General features: G+C 43.1%; 1 protein-coding gene across 4 annotated transcripts in view; it reads right to left on the bottom strand.

Moving 5' to 3' along the window:
- Window positions 1-16,991, bottom strand: part of SACK1E (scaffolding CK1 anchoring protein E) — a 368,519-nt gene that overhangs the window by 295,502 nt on the left and 56,026 nt on the right. For all 4 annotated transcript variants that reach the window (XM_085616492.1, XM_085616494.1, XM_085616491.1 and 1 more), the window contains exon 2: window positions 14,335-15,196. In XM_085616492.1, coding sequence (XP_085472618.1) covers window positions 14,335-14,784 — 450 coding nt within the window. In that variant the 5' untranslated portion in view covers window positions 14,785-15,196. The remainder of the gene's footprint in view (window positions 1-14,334; window positions 15,197-16,991) is intronic.

The following is a 16,991-nucleotide window of genomic DNA, read 5'->3' as shown; positions in this document are numbered from 1 at the left end:
ATTGTATGATAGCTTAAGTAGTCAAATAGCTCTGCGAGCCTTCTTATAGCCCCATATGAAGCTGCCACAGATGCCATCTAATCGTTTAAAAAAAGACATATTTAGTCTTAACGGAATAGAGCGAAATAAATAAATAAACTTAGGCAATATTTTCATTTTAATTATGTTTATACGGCCCCCAATACCTATAGGAACCTTATGTCATTTTTTAAGCAGTATTGCAGTCTCCTTAAAAAGAGTCTCATAATTTATTTTTATAATTTTATCTATTCTAGTGGTTAACTTAACCCCTTGGTAAGTAGCCGTGTTGCATATCCCAGTTGTTATTTCAGCGTCTTTATAATTCATTAATATTTGAGTTTTATTAATGTTGAGTCTGTAGGCAGATACCAAGCCGTATCTTTCTGCTTCGTTGACCACCTCATGCAGTGCTGTTTTAACATCCGTTGAATATACAGCAATGTCGTCAGCGTATGCCGTAATTTTTAATTCATTTGAGCTATGTACAAAAGGTATAATCCGAGGTTGGTTTTGTAGTGCTAATATGAATGGCTCTATTGATAGTGCAAATAAAAGTGGTGAGAGAGGGCACCCCTGACGGGTACCCCGTGATATTGGAAACACGTCAGATTGTAGTCCTGCATAGGCTAGTTTAGCTGTGGGATGATGATATAAAGATTTAATCAAGTGTAAAAATTTACCCTTGATGCCAAATGCAGATAATGCTACCTAAAGGAAGTCCCACCCCACTCGGTCAAATGCTTTCTCTGCATCTAGTAATATCATACCGAGTGGGGCAGTTTTTGTTTTGGCGACATCAAACGCTGCTATAGCCGTGTTCACATGAGATGTGGTGTCCCGTCCTAAAATAAACCCATGTTGTTGAGGTGAGACAAGTTTCGGCATTATTGGTGCTAAACGAGTTGCTAGAATTTTAGCGTAGATTTTCGCATCCGTGTTTATAAGTGATATTGGTCTATAGGACCCACATTCCTCTGGAGATTTATTCTTTTTTAAGAAAAAAATTATCCGAGTCATATTCCAGGAATCTGGAGTGTTCCCCCCTGCTTCGATATACTTAATGAGTTGAGTAAAAGTTGGCAGTAACTCATCTAAACATAGTTTATATAATTCTAGGGAGATTGAATCATCTCCAGATGCCTTTCCTGATGGCAAAGAGAAGATGGCCGCTCTAATCTCGTCATGCTGAATATCATCTGACAATATTCCTGATATTTCATTAACTACCGATGTTTTTTTTATATACATCTGAACATATTTTATAATGTCAAGCATTTGTGGCTGAACCTCTGGTGTATATAGATTTTGGTAGTATGTAGCAAACTGCGCAAGTATCTGGCTTGGCTGCTCATATATCTCGTTGTTTGAGCCTTTAATTTTTTTTATTTGTGTCTTAGCTTGTTCGTCAGCCACTTTAAAAGCTAGAAGCTTCCCAATTTTTTCCCGGCTTTCATATTGAGTTAATTTATATTTGTTAATTTTAACCGCTATCTTCTCCCTAAATGTTTGTTGTAGTGTTGATTTTAGGTTTATTAATTCATATCCTATAGTTTCTAGGTTTTGAGAGCCATTTAATAATGCTTTTGCATGTCGATTCTCTATGGTCTTGATATCTTTAATGATCTCATCTACCTCTATCTGGCGCTGCCTATTCTGTCTCCAAATGTATTGCTGTGTAAATCCTCTGATGCTGGCCTTACATGAGTCCCAGACTGTTGTTGGTATTGCAGAGCCATTATTAATTTCCAGATATTCCCTCAAGTGTTGCTTAATGTTAGCTAAATAGATTTAATCTGTTAAGAGATATCTAGGGAATGAATAACCCCTAATCTGTTTCCTCGCTAATGGTATCTTGAAATTCAAAAGAATGGGGTTATGGTCTGAAGTGACCCTGGGGCATATCTCCATAGTACAGAGTTCTATAATTTCTTCTGATGCCCAGGCCATATCTATGCGGGAACACAGTTTATGCGCAGCATTATAATAGGTATAGCCTGGTGTATTGGGGTATAATGTCCGCCAAACATCTCTAGGAGCATGTATTCGTCCTAGCTCGTTAATTGCTGTACGCGTCTTTTTCATCCTCTGAAATGCATGTCGCCTTGTAGTGTCTATCTCGTAATTCATCACACAATTAAAATCCCCCATCACAACTTTATCGCCTTCTCAGCTCAGCAATTCAATATTCAGTCTATCTATTATTTGATAATCATCACTGTTTGAGCCATGTACTACGCACAAAACATATTTCATACCTTCGATCTGAGCCTGCACAATAGCCCACCTACCACTTTTATCCGTTAGTGATTTTTCAATTGTACATTTTAGATGTCTATGCCTAAAAATAGCTACACCTCTAGTTGAGGTATCTTGATCCGAAGCTATAACAGTTTCATATCCCAGTTGTTTAAGAAGACCTTTATCTTTATATGCAATATGAGTTTCTGATAATAAGACTAAATGTGGGTTATACATCAGCAGTTCCTCTTCCACCAAACGTCTCTTATTCCTACCGTTGAGGCCTGCAACATTCCAGGCTAAGATCTTTACTTCAGCCATTCAGAAAAAAAAGAAACCCCATCTTTGCTTGTTTTATGTCAATAGCACACAATATAATGCCAAAATTATTTGAAATCACTTTCATGTAAGTTTTTTTATCCTTTTCGACAGCAATCTTTTTATGCATCATAAAAAACCACCCCAACCCCCTGACACCCTTACCACCCTTCCCATTCTTCCCACCCTTCACACCCACCCTGTTCCTTGGAGGAGGAATCGTCCTCTTCTAGTAACTGCCACTGGTATGGCAGTCAACTAGGGCTCAACCGCCCCCCAGCCCCCGGTCTAGAGGCCCCCCAACCATTTTTGATAGGAGAAAAAAAAAAAAAGGAGTAAGTAGTAAATAGAAAGGCCAAACAGGTCTATAAACTATGTTTGTTTTAAGGCACATTTAAAGGTTATTTTCAAGGACCCTAATTCAGCCTAGTTTAGCCTGAACCTTCCCCTTTCCATTTCTGCAATACCTCCTCTGCCTCCGATCGGGAGAAAAAAAAGTAGCTTTGCCCATTCTTTTTTTTTTTTTTTTTTTTTTTTGAAAAACCTTTATTGACGTTTCAATCATTTACACGTATGGGCCTACAACCCCCCGGGGCCGGCCGCTAAGTAATCAGAACAATAAAAGCAAATGTAAACACAGGCGGCACCTCGGAGAGCAAAATCTTCAATCCAATATAGTCCGGCCAATGAGCCGCGCAGGTAGGACACCAGGAGAAAAAGGGTTTTTCATTTTATGATAAGACAAAACAGTAGGATCAGGTGCCAAACAATTTCCCAACAGCGATAAGGGGCAAGGATAAGAGACGTAAGCAATAAGCAGCAATATACTGAATCAATGGCGCAGACACAGGAAAGTCCGGATGGGGAAGAATATCAAAACCAGTTGCGCCTGCAGACCCCAATACCTAACGCCCAGCGAACACCCCGGAAACTGTGGCACACATAAAGAGGCAACGATTCACAATAAGGGAAATGTACCGCGCTGATCCCAGAAAAAGGAAAACAAGAAGAAACAGAGAAGAAAAAGGAGGCCATGGAAAAAGAGATAAAGACTAAAGAGTCCCCTCCCCCAACCCCCCACCCTGCACCTCTGCGAATGAGTATGGCCCCACCCCCCAGCAGTGTGCCTGTCGCCCTGGAACTAGACCCGAAATATAGAAGAAACAGGGAAAAAGGAGTAAGAAAGAACCCCACCAGACGGGGGGGCGGAGAGAGTATAATAAACTGGAGGAGGGCCTTCAAAACATACCCCCGGCTTCTCCCTCCCGCACGGTGAAGTCTCCCCACAGCAAACAATAAGCAGCACCAGGTCGATCATATCAAAAAAAGGGGGGGGAATGGGGAACATTATGCACCAACTATGCGAATAACCATGAGAGCACGCAACCATGAGTCCGCCCGTCTACTAGGTGACCACCCCCGAAGGATCAGCCTCAGCCTTGACCACTCTTTGCGATTCTGCCCATGCCTGCCCCTCGACCCAGCACCATGTCCGATGTTCCAAGGTACAGGAGTGTCCAAAAACAACCGGGAAGCAACGCACACAGGTGGGGTGGAAGTCTCTGAGTACCAGCACAGACCGCATCATGGAGGGGCGTCTTTTCCAGTGCTGCCCCAGGATCTGCACTGCACACAAGGTCCGGGCAGGCTGAATCAGCCAAAGGAGACACACGTTGCTGGAATTGTCCCTGGGTCGCCGGAGACCGTGCACGGGACAAGACCACCATCTTCCACTCAGGTCCAATACCTCCGGAACAGATCAAGCCCACAGTTAGCCGACCACACGGTAGCATACTGTCCGGAGTGTCCTGCTGTGCACTAATCGCAGGGGGGGCCGCAACATCTTCCTCCTGTGTGCAGTGTGGGAAGCCACTGTGTACCTGTGGACCAGCATGCCGCCACTGTCCCAACGCCGATGCCACCCCATCTAGCTTCCTCCCCAGGACCCCGGCGCCATGAGCCAAGGAGAAATGAAGGGCACCAAGGGCCTCCAGGAGGTCACCGTACCCCAGAGCAGCTCTCTCCGATCGCTCTGCCACACTCCCAAAAGTCACACACCCCCAATCCTGCTGCGACCCAGTGGACAGGATGGTAGACTGCATAGCAACAAAATGGCCGCTGGGAAGGCCCGACTCGTATTGGGGCCAGGACCCCGGGACAAGCGCCTCGAGGTCCACGTCGCTGAAGACAGGGATCCTGGGGCAGGCACAAATTCAGCCGTTGCGCGGTCACGGGCAACAGTCGTCTCCGCCACGGACCAGCTCCCGCGAAAAGCCGGGAGCAGCCCGCAAGGATCAGGGCGAGCTAGGGACGGCGTCCGGGCAGCTCACCGTCAAAGGCAGGGGCAAACACCACAGAATCCGAGAATTGCTCCCCCGGGCGTGTCCTCGGTCCGCAACGCTCAGCAGGGGGAGCGACTACAGCAAAATGCAGGCCGAGGGCAGCACCACTCCGGCGGACCGACTCCATCCAATCACCACAGGCCGCTGTTGTTAAACTGCCACCCGGCCAAGGCGTCCACTCGAGGTCCCGGCTCCGGGGCCGCACGGGCCGCAAAGTTCAACCGCTGATTTCTCCGGCGGTACGGCAGCCAGAAACCTCGGAGTCACACGATCGGTTGCCACTTTCGTTTACAAACACGATCTCATAGCGCAGAATAAGGATCTCATGCAGGATATCTGTGCGGGATGCGGAGGTTCACGGAGCCGGGAATCTACGCTGCCGTCCCGGTCGCCATCTTGGCTCCTCCTCCAGCTTTGCCCATTCTTAATAACTTTGAGCCGGGCAGGCTCTTGCAGCTAAGCTTGGACACCAAATGCTTTTAGCGGGTCGATCAGCTGTTTTAGCTGCCATCTCTTATCCATCGTAAATTTGCAAAAATCTGATCGAAAGACCAGAGAAAGAGAGTCCACCACCACGGGCGACCTAGGGCCAGCTTTTAGAGAGACAGCTTGGCGTAATAGATAATTGCCAAAATAAAGTAGAAATGGTCTAGGATATCGGAGATTCTTTTGGCGTTGTACTATTGGTAGTCTATGTGCCCGCTGTATCTGGCAATACCAGTCCCAATCCCCAAGTTCGGGGAAAGCCTTCTGCATAATCTGAACAATGTACGCTCTAGAATCCGCTCCCTCCAAACCTTCAGGAATACCAAATAGTTTAAGATTCTGTCGTCTCTATCTATTCTCCAAGTCGTCCAGTTTAGTCTGTACTTCCCTTAGCTGTACTTCTTGTCTCTCCACAGAGCAATCCCTTTTAGATGAAGCCTCTTCTATATTGACAACTCTTTGTTGAAGCTCCGCCATCTCTTCCGTCACACATCCCACTTTCTCCATTGCTTCTTTCATTGTCTGCTGAATTTTTCCATTGTCAGCTCGAACTTGTGAAAAGAATGCCCTTGTTTCTTCCCTCTGTTCGTTTAAAGCTTGCTATATCATAGCAAGCATAGTTGTTTCCTGGCCCTGACCCTGACCCTGAACATTATAATGGCTGTATTCCGCAGAAGCTTGTTCTTCTAGGGGAAGGGAGCAAGAAGCCAGAGATAGTTCTTGGTGTAGTTCTATAGATGGGGTTGAAGAAAGAGAGGAAGTAATTTTGCCGTTGCCAGGAGTAGGAAGCTGCTCAGCAGCAAGATCCTGAGTGTTTAGTTCTTTCGCAGGATTTTGTGCCGAGCCAGAATATAAATAATCCTCCTTACTAATCGGCGATATTTCTGTTGCTGGTATAGGGACGGCTAAGATACTCGCATCTGTAAGCCCCACTCCTGATAGCCCAGCGATAGTTCTCTTGATCCCACCTTTGGACTGTACCCATTTCCTCATTGGGCTGTTCTTCGAGTCTTCTTTCGTGTGCTTTTCAGGTGCTGTTCCTATGTTAGATAGGCCTTGCATCTCTTTAAGTTCTTTAGTGTGTTTTACTTTTTTTAGCGGATCCATTTTAGTTATTGTTTTCTTCTTAGATTCTCTTGGCAGGCGCTGCTCTCTTGATGTTTTCGATAAATGGTACATATGCCCACTACATAATATTGCATTGTCCGCTACTAATGTGGAACCATCCAAACCCTTTAAGCTCTCCGGCTGTACCTTTAGTATATTAGTATCTTGCCCATCTAGGAGAGTGAGCGACAGTTGACTGTTACTACCATTATCTTCGCTGTTGCGCCTTAGCGCGCTGGGGCCATCATCGTTTAGCTTTAAATTTGTATCTTTAATAGGCGGACCGAGTAATAGCTTAGGGTCAATTTCAGACTGCAATTCGGCCTTGTTAGCTCTCAAGTTGAGACCTCTAGCATCAGATTGATATTGGATATCCTGAATATGTTGAGTATCAAGGCTAGTATTTTTTTGTAGCTTTAAGTCAATGCAGCCTTGTTTGGAGTTATTAGCTATAGCATTAATTATTGTCTCTGCTAAGTTGCTATCTCCATAGAGTGGCACATTCTCAGTAATCTCAGAAATATTTCCAGATTGTAGATACTGGATCACCTGTCGACCAAGCTTTGGGGGTGCAGTATCAGCAGGAGCCTCCAATCCCTCCTGTAATTTCCCTGCCAAACAGCCCGGTTGTAGGCTCACAACTGACCCCCCTTCCGCCAGAGCTCTGTCATCGCCAAATCCTGTACTGATACCGCCGATACCGCCCCCACTCACCGCAGGCGCTGGATTTACTACTGCAGGCGTCTCCGCAGGTTGGCGGTTCGCTCCTCGGCCGCTTCTTGTAGGTGCCATTCGGAAATCAGCCAGGTAGTGCAGAAGTTTGTTGTGGCAGCGGAAAATATTGCAGGAAGAGCGGTATGCTGATTGCCAAGCCGAACACCAAGCCGGCACTCGCTCAAGGTGTCGGATCAATAGCGAGCAGCTGAGACGGGACCGTAGGAGGAGCTGCATCCGGTCAGTATTGCAGCGAAGTGTTTGCCTGGAGGTTTTTTTTTTCCTAGTCGGCGTTCACATTGGCGTTCTCTTTATCATCATCCACTTTCAGAATTTCTCGCTATGTAAGTGCCTTATCCTCGCATCGTAATTTTTAGTGTTTTTCGGCAGGGGGGTCAGATTTACCGGGAGCCGTTGCGGTCCACTCCTAGAGGCGGCTTCAGCCCGCCATCTTGCTTCCTCCCGGATTCACCTCAGACATTGCATATTGACGCATATTTTCCCTGAACTGCCGCCAGCTTAAGATCCTGCATAAAGTGCGTAGGCTAGGGTAGTAAATACAACAGATGGTTACACCTAATCAATTGACTGGAATCTTTTTGCCTAATGTGATTCCTGTGACAGCTTTTGGATATGAGGGCTGGACCCAGCAAAGGGCACCACCAAGAGTTCAAACAAACGAAATCCTCTTTCCCAGAAAGATCACCAAAGTCTTGTCACTGTTGAGTTTCAGGTAATGATCCCGCATTCACATGGAGACCTCTGACAGACGATCAACAAAATCCTGTCTTGAGGCTTTAACATTTTCTGCGATTGACACAATTAACTTTCTGTCATCAACATAAGAAACAATGCTGAGGCCTTAAGCTCGTACTATGGCTGGGATAGGAGCTGAATAGAGTTTATGGAAATGGCAGAGCAACTTAAAAAACATGCTTTTGTGTAGCAAAAACCAGTGCAAGACATTTGGCACTAGGAAGAATGGAGATCTATTTAAAATGTTAGAGATCAATCTCCTCACTGTGTTCTGAATAGTTAGTAGGTGGGAAAACAGATAGTCATCCATGCCTACATACAAGACGTTCTCTTAGTCCAGGCAGCTCCTGAGTGCCTGGACACAATGGTGAGACAAAAATGCATGGGTAGCCAGCTGTAGATCTTGCGTAAGAGGCAGCAAATGCTGTAGATGGCTGATACCTACATTTTCACCAAAAGTTTTTTGGGGTCTAAATTGATTCCTAGATTAATGGCAGAGGTTTTGGAAATGTTGACGAGCCCAGCAAAGGGGGCCACCAAGAGTTTGACAGTATAGGATCTGCTTTCCCAGTAGGATCACCAAGGCCTTGTTGCAGTGCACTGAGAAATAATGCATAGACACCACAAGACCTCCGACAGACATTCAATATTATCCTGTCTTGAGGCCTCAACATTTTCTGCAATTGATGCAATTAGTTTTTTGTCATGAGCATAACAAACAATATTGATACCATTAACTCCTACTATGGCTACGAGAGGAGCCGTATAGATATTAAAAAGTACCAGACTCAGGGAATACTCTGCAAATGGTGGGAGTCAGATCTGATCTAACTGGGGAGAGGTGAACAGATTGAGTAACCAGATGGAATGAACAGACAGAAGGACTGATATCGTTTAAGGGCTTTGCCATAGAAGCTAATTTCATGCCAGTGCTCTAACAAGATGGTGTGTCGAATGCTGCTGAGAGGTCCAAAAGAATGAGGGCTGCTGATTCCATGATGATGATCCAGTGAAAAGCTGTTGTTGACTGTAACTGCTAAAAAAGCTGCTTCCATAATGTGGTTTACTCTGAAACCTGCTTGAGAAAAGTCCAGTATGTTGTTGCTACCTAGATAATGTGTGAGCTGACAATGAATAAGCTTTTCAAAGACCTTATCCATGCAAGGAAATAATGAGATGGGTCGATACTAGGTTACAAATAGAACGCTTACCCCAGGTTTGTTTTAGCAGAGGGAGTACAAGGGCATTTTCCCAAATATCAGAAATGTGACTGAATCAAGGGAGCTAATAAATAATTCTGTTGCTGACTGACTGAGCAGAATAGCATTTGTTGACAAAACATGATGGGAGCAGGGTCACCTGGAGACCTTGATTTGACCTTGGCCATCACTTTAGCTACTGCATCAGTTCATAAACTCTAAAGTTTCACAGACAAAAGAGGTGGAGTAATGTGGTCTAACTCAATTAGTTAGGAAAGAGTAATTACTAGGTGGAAGAGCAACATCAGTGTATTTTTTTTTCAATCTTACTCTTAAAATAGTCAGCTATGTTAGATAATAGGGAAGCTGATGCTGGAATGGGTTGTTCACTCAGCAAAGGAGGGGGAAATTATTTCACTAATTTAAATATTTCACTAATGGATTTCTTACTTTCTTTATGCGGAGTGCAAAATGTTTTCTAGCGTATCATTTTATAGTAGCTTCTGAGTTTGGTCCTGAAGTTAGTTCTGTTAACCAAGTTTTTTTGTTTTGTGTTAACATCTTTTAAAACGTTTGCATTCTCTTTTACATACTTTTAGTTCGGATTAATACCATCGAGTGGCACTGGAGCATCTTTGTTGCTTACTGATTTTTAAATGGGCTAGTGTGTCAATGGCTTTTTCAATTTCTGCATTAAATTGTGAGGCTGCTAAATTGACATCAGTAAAGGAGTTTGAGAATTGACAGCTGTAATTATCTTGCAAAAAGAATACTGGCAATATTTTTCAAGCTGTGCGCTGTGGAGGATTGACTCTGGTGTTGAAGGATATTATATAATAAATGAAGAATGACAATTCCAATAAATAATGATCAGTCCAGACTAAGGGAGTAAGAATATCTGATCTCAACCACTCAATATTTGTAAGATTAAATTGAGGGTGTGGCCAGCTATGTTTGTGGGTCCTGTAAAATTTTGAAATACGTTTAAGGCTTTCATGTCGTCTCTAATTTCATCAGTGTCTGAATCTAGGTCCTTTTCAAAGCGGAAGTTGAAATCACCAATGACTAGGAAACATTCAATTTGATCTCAAGGGTGGTAATAGGTTCTGCAAATTCTGAATTGACCTTCTTTCTTGATAAGGGAGCTTTGTATATTAAAACACCACCCAAATGGAATGAACTCTCAAAAGATATTTAAAAAAATAATGTTTCACAATCATCCTGTGGGGGAAGTCTAATGAGGTGCAACTGAAAGTATCCTTAAAGATCAGTGCCAGCATGCCTCCTGTTTTTCTTTATGATCTACTTTGATATTAATACAGCTATCCGGTAAAGCAATCGCTATTTTGGGAATGATAGCTGAATCGAGCCAAGATTTGGAGATGAAAAAAATATGCAGTGCTAAGTCGCAAATCAAGTCCCAAATTTGGGTTCAGTGTTTTGGAAAGGACCTCGCGATGATCCTTCTTGACAAATTAGTTAATGGCTGCTGGTGATTGTTCACAGGCCCTTAGATAGACATCCGCATTCCCATTTTTGCACTGTCTGCCATAGTAATGACATCAGCTGTAATCGACCAATGGCAATTCAAACAAGAGTAAGGTCCAACAGTTTTTCAAAGGATCATGGATACAGCAATTATGTTTGCGGCCACTCTAACTCTCCATTCATGTAATCATGTCTGTGTACATGGGAGGGTTACCTGGGATTTTGGGTAAAAACAGCCAGGGGTTCTAGTCCGGTGTCGTCCAGATGCAGACAGGCACAGATGACCTTGCCGCGATGTCCCTGCTGCGCACGACCGCTGCACAGACACGCATTTATATTTAAATCGCTGGTCGGAGAACTAGACCGCAACACAGAAACTCAGTGACACACCACCTCAATGATACCCGAAGAACAAGGAAATACAGCAGAAATTCCTTGCTGCAAGCTACGCAGCATCCGGTCTTCGGAAGAAAAATGATCATGCCTATTCAAAGCACATTCTAGAAAATAAAGTCATGTGCTAAACACACAGTCATCTGCAGGTCACAAGATTGAATCTGGGCAAGGCTAACGTATCATTTCAACCTTCCGAGGAAAGTAAATTAATCACTAGTAAATTGCGTAACAGTGACCTCACTTATTAAATGCGCAGAAGAGCATCGCCAATCCCTACCCTACCCAATGGTGCTCATTTCAACATCTTCCCAACAATGATCCCTGCGAGATTTCAAACTTATACCTTCCGGTTACACAAAGATTTCCTTAAAAATGTTGAAGGGCATTTCAATATTTTAATAGCATTCAAAGGGGATTTACAGGTTTACTACATCGAATGCTGTGCTGGTCACAGGCAGATGTTTGCAGCACGCACACACTTTACAGTGTTACTACCCCGGATAGGAACTTGTGACCTGCAATTTACACAAGGACTTATCAAACAGTGCTGAATCCCACCTGCTAGACTACTAAAATTCGAATTTGTGAATTACAGAGTACATGCATAGCAGGAGGCCCATCACGCGTGTGATTATTGAAAGCTGTAACCAGGAAATTACACACAGATCTGCAGGTGCTTTAGTCCCATCCGTTATTTTAGTACCAGATACACTTGACCAGCTGGTGAGATATCTCAGTTTTCAATGTTGCTACAGTATTTAGCCAATGGCAACCCGAGGTCACGAGTTTGAATTTTGTTGGGGCTATCCCAGGTTTCATTCTTCTAGGGTGAAAAAAAATATAAACGCCAGTGAACTGGGTAGTAATAATTCCTGTTCACAATGCTACCGAACTGTGTGACTGGTAACTAGTTGCGTGTAAAAACAAAAACAAAAGTGTGTTTATAGAAACACATGCTTTTATTTTTTTTAAAAACAAGCATTGGCAAAGATAATTGGCCTTTTAGCTTTGCCAATGCTTGTTTTGTCATGGTTTTTATAAAACATTATTTTTTGAGGTGCTTCAAGGCCCTTCTTAATGTACAAAAATAAACACTGAATAATAGTAAACATACATAACAGACCCTGGTGATGAAGGGATCGATTTTGTGTGGCTGTTCATCGGTTTGGGAAAGATCCGATGTTGTTATTTATAGATAAGTTAGCCAATGGCTAAAGTAGGCAGGCCTACTGCTCCATACTGTATGCTGTATTGGTTGGAGTTAAAATGTGAATGACACAACAACAGAACAATAGATGAAGAGAGGGATGGGTGAAAGACTCTATAAGTATGTAAATTATGCATAACAATTTAGTAAAATCAAAAGTTCATGGCTAAAGCCAGACCTGAAAAACACAAAGCAAGGGGTGTGTCACTGTAATGCGGCCAGGACTTTAGCTCTGGATTTCACTTGTAGCAAAAACATCAAGCCCTTTAGACTTCTCCTGTGGTCTTGCACAAGACACATTCAGATCTTCCTGACACACGCTGGACACGTTCCTCAGAACGTGCTGATTTAAAACATTTGCTTCTCACCTGTCCCATTGTTCATGATTTCTGGAAACAAGTTTGGATTTCGATTAACTCAACCTTTTTCACTCCACAGTACATTTTTTTGTTTGTTAACGTCTTCTTGGGAAGTTTATCTGATCATTGGATTGCGCATTTACTCAATGTGCGAATATTGGACTTACTATTAGCAGTAGCATTTCAGCAGCTTATCAAAAATTGGAAAGAGCTAACCAAATTATCTCTTCAAGCATGGTGGTATGCAGTTTGCTATAACCATCGATAGGATACAGCATACATACGCTCAGTATCTCTTGCTGGGAAACGTTTAACCTTGTGGTCTCCTGTTACAATGTTTTTAGATGACCATGAAAAGGGCTCTTTTACACTTGCACCTGCTCAACGAGAAGTTCTTCAACCTCCTTGACTTTCCCATAATTGATAACAGAAATGTTTTATTTTGCTTATTATTATTTTTATATACATTGTAATAAATTCTTCTATGTATTCTTCAGACTTTTCTTATTCTAGACCAAGTATACCATCCTCTTTCCTCAAAAATTTATTTATTTTAATAATTTCACTTTTATGCTTACTTTCCACTGTATTGCATTATATACTTGTGTCTTAACTTCTCTTTAATAAACTTACCCTTTGAAACTTAAACAGAGCTCCAGCTCAACAGTACAATAAACAGATGGATAAAGGAAGTCTGATCTCCTGAATCAGCGGTGTTTGCAGGATTTCCCACAGGAAAATCTCACATGCTATAAACATTCAGGAGGTTCTGGCTGAATTCTTCATAGGATGGAATTGAAGTCATAGAAGAAGCCCATAAGCAATACATAGCCTGATTGTAACTGTGGTGGCAAGTAAGGCACTGAGACATCACACTGTAACAACAATAGCTTGGGGAAGATCACATGTAAATTCAACGATTTACTATGAAAAACCTTCAAAATATGGATGAACCAAATTACAGTGAGGAAATTTAAGAGAGTTGCTGGAACTCACACCATGTGGAATTGTCATTGATGATTCGATCGAGAGGGCACTGTGCACCAAAAGCAGAAAGCCACGCAGATGGAAATGGGAGCTCAGGTCTTCTCAACAGACCTCATAACTAATGTCTGCAACTTTCTATTCCTGCCTTGTTGCTGCCTTGAATCTAAACAAGCAGTGCAACGTCAGCAATTTCAGATGTGAATCATGGATGCCACGATCAAGATCCAAGGACAGACTTTCAGCCAGCGGTGGTCACATTCAATCAAAGATGGCTTTCCCCATCCTGGAACGTCTATTTAACAATTTTAATCTGACAAACGCTAGTCATGAGGTAGACTCACAATATGCACCCATTCCACACTCGGGTCCACATTATAGTGGATGTTAGGCATAGGGACCCTTGAGTTGCAAATCCAGACTGGCTGCTCTTCCCTATTACTAGCAAAACTCATAAGAGAAAGGAAAAACTTCTGGTGTCAGAAAAACACGAAAAAGTATAGTGGTTCAGTTGAATTATAGATAGTCACTTTTTTCAGAGCGTTTTAGTGGGCAACACAAGGTTACAATGAAATTTACCCTCAAAGAAAGCTGAAGTAATTGTATTGGAACTCTGCATCATTATATCTTAAACCGTATATTATGGTAATCCTGTTAAAAAACACTTTGAAAACCTGATTGAACATTCAGGACAAGTAGTGTAGGCCTTCTCCACTTACCTTGGTGGCATTCTGTATGGTGCGCCGCACAACCTCCTTGATGGGGGGCGTGTTCTCAGCAGGAGGGTGTGTAAACACCTCTGCACGGGTGATTCCTTTCCAAAGACCTTGCTCAGGCCAGCCCAGTTCCAAGACTGGGGTGGGTGTGTCAGTTTTTCCTGGCCAGTAGCTGAGACTCAGGTCTTCACCAAGTTCAGGGTCCTCCTCAGGTTCAACTTCTTCTGGCTGGTAGTCCTTCACTAGACCCCTGAGGCAGGTAACTTCCTCCTCGGACAGGAAGTGGCGTAGTCTGTCCTTTTTGAGGCAATCCTGGAATGCCTCAGGTCCCGAAGATAGGAGAGCCTCCAAAGCTAGACGCTGGCCCTCAGAGTAATAGAAATCAGGACAGGATTCAGTCACCTCCACGTAAGCCTCATCTTCCTCTAGGCACTTTAACTGAGAGTTCGCCATCTTTACTAACTTTTCAGTTTCTTTATTACCCCTCTGGTTTTCTGTGCAGAGACTAAAGAATTTACTTTACTTATTTCGTTCTCCTGTATAATTATTCTATCTCTGCACCTTCTGTTGGTGTTTCTTCTGTTATCTTTTCTTTAATGGTCCTGAGCAGTTCTTTAAATTTTGTTTTTATTTCAGTTCCGCACATGTGCAATCCGTTCCCAGCAATCTTTCCCTATTTTAGAAAAATACTTACATTTTATTAAGACAATGTATGTAAAAGTAATCTTTCTCAAGTAACATGAAATAGTTCCTCATTTTTGACGATCTGTAAGCTTTAGCAAGGTCAATCGGGGTAGGGTTGCTTCAATTCTGTTGCGTTGTTCAGGATTTTGGGATACTGAAGCAAAAGAAATTAAGCCACGTTCTGTGGAAGAAAATAAAATTTACATAAGAAGTCTTGTAAAGGCACATGTAAAAGAGACGTCTCATATATTTGCCAAATTAGTTTACTTTGAATATAAATTTTAATATTGTGTCACATGACCACAAAATGCCTTGTCAAACAGGATTATCACAAATGTTAAATAGGGGTCATCTCCCTAGTGCCCTGAGTATGTCGAAATACTCTCAAAGCTGGTGACTTCCCTCCGACTTCTTCTCCTCCTGACTTCGCAACACAACACTGTAGGTTCAATGAGTCAATCACTCAAATATCCAAAACCAACTGCCTAGGGGTGACCCACTCTACTCAGCTGTGATACTTGATGCCCAGATCACATCAGTGTTCCGCTGGCAGAATATTCACCTCTGTCTCCTCTGATGAATAATCATTTAAACTCCCCCTTTCCTTCTCCACCCATGAAGTTAAATTAATTGAAAGAAATTCAACCTGTTTACATGAGTACTCCAACTACCTCACCCACTGACCTAAAACATGTTTCATGCTTCCAAGTTACCAACTTGCCTGAGCACTAAAGCCAAACTAGAGGCTGGAAATGACCAGGATGCTCATGTCACGCTCTGTGTTTGGGCACTCCACCCGCTCACCATTAACGAACAAACACCCTTCAAAGATCTATCTAAGCCACTCACCCTAAATAGCAGTTCAATAAAATAAGTTACCATGCAGAGTCGACAGGCATTTAATTTCAAGTGTCATTTCCCCATGATCTGGAGCCCAAGGGGGCCAGGCCACTTTCCCCAGCTCCCAGAGGTGAATTGCAGCAGGCATGGGGATGCTTCAAGGGGGAGACACAGAGAGGCAAGGTAGAGAGAAAGCGATCAGAGCAGGAAAAGAAAGAGAGAAGAGAAGGAGAGAGAGAATGGATGGATGAAAAGCGACAGATAAGGCGAGAAGAAGGGATTGGGGCCGGTTTAAGTATTTTTGCTAGAGATGCTTTTGGTTCCCAGGTCAGCACTGGTACCATGACTCCCACATCCTGACTTCAAATACACTGACCAGACTTAACTGCACATTGTGAGGATATGAGGCACTTCCAGAGGTGATACCCATTTCACTGTTCAGTGAGCCAGACGACTGGATGCAGTCCTCAGTTCCTAGCATCATTTACACTCGGGTAAACTACTTGTCCTTCAGACAGAAAGTGCAAATGCACCTCTACTAGTCTTTATATCACCACGTCCTCATCCACAATACATAAATCTTCTTTCCTCTAGATATTGTTCCATCAACGAAGGCCAAATACACCAATCCATCAATTTCCATGAATGAAAGGGTCAAAATTATCACTTCTGGAATGCATATGAAACTACGGTCATACCTTCTGGCTTTGGTGACCTTATTTCACTTCAGTTTGCTTAGCTTGGTGCCCTAACACGTTACCCATTTATCCCTCAGGCTTGGTCTCTGGGGATGCCCGGGTATGGTAACTGGGCATGGTACCTGGGGATTATCAGCCACTAGCTCACACTAATTCCTTAAATAATTTGCTGACCAAGAACATGTTTCCCTCTTCCTTTTCTCTATCATTTTCCAGTGCCCTTCTCGTGCACTGACTAGAGACGGGAATATGAGTCTTAACCCCAAAATGAAGTGCAAACTTGAAAGACGACAAAACATCGCAGCCCACTTCAACTTTTGCATTCAACGAACTGACGTCATCATGTCAGCATTAATGTTAATCTCTTGGCTGCGAGGTAAGCTGAGAGTGGCATGTTCTTCTTCTTCTTTAATCTGCAGATCAGATGGTTTCTCCTCT

Source organism: Triturus cristatus, chromosome 7 (genome assembly GCF_964204655.1).
Source record: "Triturus cristatus chromosome 7, aTriCri1.1, whole genome shotgun sequence".
Classification (NCBI taxonomy): domain Eukaryota; kingdom Metazoa; phylum Chordata; class Amphibia; order Caudata; family Salamandridae; genus Triturus; species Triturus cristatus.
This window is presented reverse-complemented; position numbering and strand designations above follow the sequence as displayed.